This window comes from Helicoverpa armigera, chromosome 4 (genome assembly GCF_030705265.1).
Source record: "Helicoverpa armigera isolate CAAS_96S chromosome 4, ASM3070526v1, whole genome shotgun sequence".
Taxonomy (NCBI): Eukaryota; Metazoa; Arthropoda; class Insecta; order Lepidoptera; family Noctuidae; genus Helicoverpa; species Helicoverpa armigera.
The window spans coordinates 12,160,125-12,167,070 of record NC_087123.1 but is presented as its reverse complement, the minus strand read 5'-3'; the positions used below and the strand labels follow the sequence as shown (position 1 = coordinate 12,167,070).

At 35.1% G+C, this 6,946-nt stretch overlaps 1 protein-coding gene across 1 annotated transcript; it reads right to left on the bottom strand.

Moving 5' to 3' along the window:
* Positions 1 to 278: 278 nt before the first annotated feature.
* On the bottom strand, positions 279 to 4,671 carry LOC135116842 (peroxidase-like). The gene is made up of 12 exons (XM_064034428.1): positions 4,497 to 4,671; positions 4,154 to 4,305; positions 3,711 to 3,875; positions 3,277 to 3,464; positions 2,973 to 3,102; positions 2,529 to 2,723; positions 2,004 to 2,148; positions 1,633 to 1,792; positions 1,312 to 1,479; positions 1,014 to 1,212; positions 723 to 828; positions 279 to 619 (listed from the first exon to the last, which is right to left on the bottom strand). Exons 1-12 carry the CDS (start codon positions 4,634 to 4,636, stop codon positions 547 to 549), a joined length of 1,821 nt encoding a protein of 606 aa, XP_063890498.1. The 5' UTR covers positions 4,637 to 4,671; the 3' UTR covers positions 279 to 546.
* Between the last annotated feature and the right edge of the window lie 2,275 nt (positions 4,672 to 6,946).

Here is a 6,946-nt window from a genome sequence, read left to right as displayed (position 1 = left end):
ATGAATCGATTTTTTGAGTGTCAGGGAGGGTTTGAAGTGCCCTTTTGTACTCCCACCTAGTTTCACTGTCAATTCATCGAAAGTTTTAGCGAAGTTTGTTTATCGTTATTTGATTTTGTTTGTTTCTGATTTGCCGTCTATTTTAGGTTTATTGGAAAATCTGTCAGTATTTGAGGACTCGTTAATACTTGAAATTAAACCGGATTAACAATTTTTTTTTTGACTAATCACACCATTATAAATATGAACATAAAATAAAAAACAAGTTTTAAATGAAATATTTATTGGCGCATACATAACTTTAATAACAACGAATTTACTGTCAAAGAATCAAGAGGACAGAAAAAGGCACTACATATACATAACACAGATTTTTGGTAAAACGAGGTAACAACAGGTAACACATGACGATACAATATCAAATGCATCACTCAATCAGGGTTTTGCAAATATAGGCAGATTAGAAAAACAAATAACAAAGCATAAAGTACAAAAACAGTGACGGCCTCCAAACGGGTCTTTTGAGTTCAAAATATCATGTTCTCTTTACGTGCAAGTGCTATCTTGCCACATGGTGTAATTGAGAGCAGGTATTTCGTCACAGCTTACAATCACGTTACTGAAAATAAATAAAATTTTCATTAATTAATTATTCTAGCTATATAGTATATTGTAGCTAGCTAGATTCTATAAAATAGAAAGCAATAAGAAACAATACTTACTCTGATCCAGGTAATTCAAAAGCTCTGGGTTGCACTTCGGTAATTCCTGCACCGATGTCACACAGCATGCGAGCTGCAGTCGCTTTCCTTATTTCTGCTAGTTGAGCTGATAACAAAACACAAAGAAATTGTAAGTGATTTGCTGATTTGAAGGGATTTACAAGCTCGTACAAGTACGTTTAGGCTAAAAATGAATAGATTGAAACACTGCTACGTTCATGATAAACTTGTAGCTATATAAAATGATAACCATGTAGAAGATACGTCGATACTCATAGGTTAAGATCATACCTGCAGTGAAAGCATTAGGTCTGGTACTCCTCTCATACCAATGCCTATCAGACACTAGTGACCTCTTCAGTTGCTCAGCTACAATGCAGTAGAATGTAGGAGGAACATAAGAATCAGCCTTTTTCCTTTCTACCCAAATGCCAGCTAGAAGATCAACGTCTGCTACATTCGCGTACAAACTTTTGAGCTGTGTTATCCTCTGTAATTTTAAAACATTAAATTAAACGTTGCCTATGAGCGCAGATTTTATACTTTTGATAGATACTTTGTCGTTATTGTGTGCAGCTGTATAAATTACCTCTTCATCAATGATGTCTGTTAAATTATCAAAACTGGTGATATTGTCCCCGAAGCAATACTTTCTATAGCTGACATAACCTTGGAAGCCAAAGTAACGATTTTTGGCTAAATCATTTGTCATGATGTCATTTGACTTTTGTAAGCCTCCGAGACCTCTTTGTACGATCTGGAATCAAAACACTATCCTGGTAAAAATATAAGGAAAGAAATAAGTAGTAAATGAAGATAACTATTCGTTTGTCTAAACAATGATGGTGATAGAAAATGTAGGGCCACATAGATGAGAAAAGGACTTTTATAAATGAAAGAACTTTCTTACATCAGGGTCTGCAATGTAATCCTTTGAGTTGCCAGTCGGCTGTCTGATGAAGCCTTGGGTAACGTAATCCATTGTACTATTTTCCTTCAAGAAGTCTGTATTAGATGTGAGGTCCACAATTGGGAAGGTTGATTTATATGTTCCGTTGGTGTAGTACATTCTGAAAGATACGGTATGTGAAGCATAGTTTTATTTGTTCCTTTTATATTTACATAAAGATGAGCAGTGTAATTCATATTACCATATTCTGTCTACTTCAAATAAAAATATCAATTAATCTTTCGATATATTATGTTACACTATTTATTGAATCTGTTCTTGAAAATAAAAAAAATCGAGGTCGAAATAAAAATGAATTATCGTTAACGGACCTCAATTCTCCATCTTGTAGCGAATGCATCCATCTCAAAACAACAGGATACTCCAATGCTATTTGTGGAAGTACACTACTGTTGTATACGTCTCTGAATCCAGTGCCGTTCAATATGATACCATCGTTGATCAAATTATCTTTACCTGTAGAAAAATCAATAAAATTAATCTATAATATAAAAATGAATCGCAAAATGTGTTGGTAAGCGCATAACTCAACAACGCCTGGACCAATTTGGCTAATTCTTTTTTTTGTTGTATTTGTTATTGTCAGGAGAAGGTTCTTATGAAAAAAAATAGGGTAAAGTAGAGAAGGCAGTTGAAGGGAGCGAAGCCGCGGGCAAAAGCTAGTGTTAAATAAATACGTATTTTTAATAACAATACAAGCATGTATTGAGAGAAGTATATTAAAATATTCAGTTATTGATATTGATATAAAGATAGGTGTGTAGTGTTCTAGAATTGAACAGTCGTCGTTGACCTAGGTTGACTTAAATCTGAACAAGTCGTTGCAGAATACTTACCCATCAAAGTAGCCATGAGTTCATAGTAGAACATTTGAGTTCCATAAGCAATGTTGATTTCCCTGGCGGTCTCGAACAGCTGGTCGTCTGTCCAGCAAGGGTTGACGGTAGCAAGCTCAGAGGCAATAAAGTTGTGATTGTTCCAGAAGAGGATGATGCCCACAAAATTGATTCCAAGGAGGAGTTTGAGGGTAGCTGGAAAACAAAAACTAAATAAGCGAATGAAAATTACAGTGTTAGAAATTCAATTTCAAGTTATAGACATCTAATACTGGAACCGATCGTAATATAATTAATATTTTGTTTAATATTACTGGCGTGTTTTCACAAGACTTTAAACTGATATTGCTAAACAGCTATTCTTCAGGATTCTTTAATTGATTTTTACAGAGATCCTTTATTCAACTTTTTGCTCAAATGCATTATAATATGTATGGTACTTACATGTATCGGGGAAAGTTCTGTTATTGGCAGTCACGGTGACGAGTTGTCCACTGGAGTTGGTTCGTCTGGCGGGCTCCACCGTGTTACCGTATATAGGAGACAAGTCCAAAATAGGCGTGGCGTCGACAATCTGAGAATTAGAAAACAAATTGAATTTGATTATGGCTACGAATGACAAGCATAACGTGAAAAATCAGTCCTACTCTGCCCAAAATAAGAGAAGCCATGATGTATGGTTCTTATAAACTTCTTGCTGAGTTAGTAAACTTTCCGTTAGCACATACAAAATACAAATAAAAGTTACCCTCAAAGGCGTAGTAGTATTCGCTAAACATCCAGAAGTTTGGAAAGTCAAAGGCCTTGTCATGTTCAAGCAATGGATCCCAGAGAAACGGTGGACATAGTCATCAGCCGGAACCTTGTTGGGAGTGCAAGCGTAGTCGGTTTTGCCTGCTTCTTTGCAACAGTATGGCCTCCATGTCACATAGTTTGCTAAAAGGAAGATGAAAAATCTGTTTTAGAGTTAGCTCGTGGTCTTGATTTTGAACTTCATCATTTATTTTCAATTATAGTTTTCATACTGGAGCCAAAGCTGAAGGCCTTTAACGAGTTGGTCGGAGAATCTCATATAGGTTGCCGGTAAGCCCTACATACTGGTCACTTCCTACCGGTCTTTTTTAAAATCAATAGAGGAATGGATCTATGTTCAGCGGTAGACGCCATGAGACTAATACTTACTGGTATCCCGAGTGTTAGTAATATCAGTAGCGAAGAACACGGCCAAGTGATTGATGATGCTAGAGAGGTTTTCGTCATCGACACGACCTTCAGAATAAATGGTAGTACGCACTTTCCTAGTGACGCTTAGTTTACCACCTCCTACAGCGTGACGGGGCTCGAAATCTGTGGAGTTAATAGGATTTAAGGTTTTTCTTGGTAGAAATGAACTTTAATGTTCCATTTTAAGAAGAAGACGATATGATTTGGCGTGAGTTCTACATAAACATTTTAAGTGGGCACTGTTTCCTCTTCATAAAAAGATTGTCTTGATGTTTGTGATTTTATCAGATTTTGCAAAATCAAGATTAAAGTCACAATATTTCTAACCATTTTATAGCACTTATAAAATGATATAATTTTAAAGAATTTGAGTCTTTAATTTATGAATATTGTCATTTTACCTGATTTAGAAGGTTTGTAATAAGACGCTGATAATATCCTGTAGTAGGGTGTGCGAGTACCACCATATGAAGGGTGGTTCAAGTTGTTGCAGGTTCCATCAATGCGTCTTCCTTCGGTGGAGTTGCAGGCTTCGACAAGAATAGTGCAGTTTCTGAAAAACATATTATATAAGCAGGGTAAGTTGTTGAATAAAGCGGTACATCTTCTAAAAGGCAATGGAGGGATAATCAGACAAGACTGAAACTCAGCCTTTAAATTCGAAAGAATCTAAGAAAAAAACACCTAGTGTTTTTAATCGGTTTCGAAAACATTCAATACATCGATAGCAAAATAAAAACTTACGCGAGTGTACTGTTAGCAGTATACTCAGCTACTTGAGTGGAATTCAGTACTAATCCATAAAATGAGCTGTAATAAGAGGAATCTCCTAAAACGCCCAGACTGATGGAAATAATTAAAAAAGATATAAATGTCTTATCCATCTTGCTGAGTGACGACGAGTGGGGCCGTTTCCAAAATTTTCACCTTTTAATATCTGCCGTGCCTGCTGATTGAGGCAAGTCACATGTCAGTTGACATGTGTTATTGTTAATACAGAATCTGTGAGTTGTATTTTACTTAAAGGTTCCGTATTTATTTCTTGCTCTTCTTTTTCTTTCGGCCCATTGTCCGCATTGGTGGTCTGATCAACCAATGTTTTCTGCTTCCATAACATAACATTATCCATTCGAGCTGTTATTTATATTAACTTAATTACTGTATTCAACTACTTTACATGTCGCTTCTTGATCTATTTTGTTCATGACATCTATATCAAAGTTGCATCAAGACGGGTACCGCATAAGGTAAGTTGCATATTTATCTAGTGGATTATTTCTACTTTTATTTTAGGTTTAATGAAGAGTAACATTTGTAATTGGTCCCTAAATACTACTTTATTTACTTAAGTACAAAATACCAGACGTTTAATTACACTATGTACTTAAATTTTACTTTTAAATGTTATATTAACACCACATAGGTGTGTCAATAGACTTATCATTTCACATTTATTTCATAAAATGAAAATATTTCCTGCTTCTTATTCATTTTAAGTATATGTAAATGTTTATACAGTTTCAAGTTTTGCACATTATTCGTATGTTTTACCCTTATATAGATTGGTAGATATATATGGATTGTCCTTAAAAGTTTTGAAACTTCACAGATATGACTCAAACAATTTCTAAAACAAAGAAAATCTAGTTATTTATGAGAACATGACGTACAGACACCATAAAAGTAAGAACGCGAACAAAAATATCCAATATATTTTATGGAATTATAATATATTTTTTTAACTAAACAAATATACATATATTGCAGTGCATACACGTGAAAAAAAACACAGTATGTATTTATTTTGTCTGAACCTTGAGTAACAGACGGCAAACGTAAATATTATTTTTTAATAATTGTTTAAATAATCGAAATATTGATGAATATGACTAATAAGTAAACTATTTATAGATCAAACAAACGATATAGCTGTTCTAGACAATGTAACATGTACTTAAATATGGACTTAAAATATTCTCATTAAAATTCATTATTTTGCACCAAATCTAAATTGATTCAGTCGTTTTCAAATAAGCGCTTAGCAACACACAAGCGTTTAGATTTATTCATTTGTTATTTACTTAGATGTTTCATATTCTCGTCCTATCGTCCATTGTTTTAAAAACTTCAGTCAGTGTCACTTAGTAGGAACACGAAAACATAATCAACGGCTTAGAACAGGCTTATATTCTATAATCTGGGAAACCGGAGACTATTGTTTACGGCGGGACGAAGAAAAATAAACAAAACGTTATTCAATCTACCCTCGTACTGTAAGCAATCACTTGATGGTAGGGAAGACGACGGATTTTGTAGGCCACTAGTACAGCGTTTTGTGAAGTGCAAAACTTTTAAGGGTCCAGTCGAAATTAAGCTGCAATTTAAGTTGTCTATATCATCAAAGTGCTTTTTGATTTCATCGTCAAACTACCAAAGGATTTGATTTGTGCAATAAAAGAGATTATTTGGCCAGCAAAAACTGTTTCCTACTCGGTGGGTATTGGCAAATCCACCTTAGGGGGTAGGCCTTTGTCCAGCAGTGGATGAATTAATCTGTAACGACGAAGTTCATTTTCGATTTATTAAAAATTTTCAAAAGTAGAGTAGTCTCAAGAAGTTAATAGGTGCTAAGATAGGAGAACTTTGGGGTCTTGAGTAAAATCGCGTTTTTCATTGCCCCAGTCGTCCCCAAGACTGCCACATGACGTGACAGGCGGCCGCGACTGACATATCCGAAATCGCTGCGACATTCTTCCTAAACGTCTTCCCAAACAATGCAACGAGGGTCCACTGACATGCCACATCTTATTTACCACTTCATTACACCTTAACGCAGAGGCAATAAAGACTGATTTAGCCTGCAGTAATTGCGGAAATAAGTTGGCATTACCACCAATTACGTTTACAGGTTTAATTCATTTTATATTAATAGCGTTAAGGGTGATTTTTGCTTGATGGGAAATTGTTTGAAAATTGTGTAGGTACTAGGGGCGTGAGGTAGTGTATTTGAGAAAGTTTTGGATCTGCAATAAGGTGATGGATTTGATTTTAAATGTTTGTTGTTGGACGGGGACTTGTTAGGGGAGATAAATTTTCACCATTATTTTATCCACCTAAAATGCGAAGGTATTTTTACGAACTTTTCTTTAACAGACACAAAACAAAATAAGTCGGAAATTGGAGCACTGGAGCCA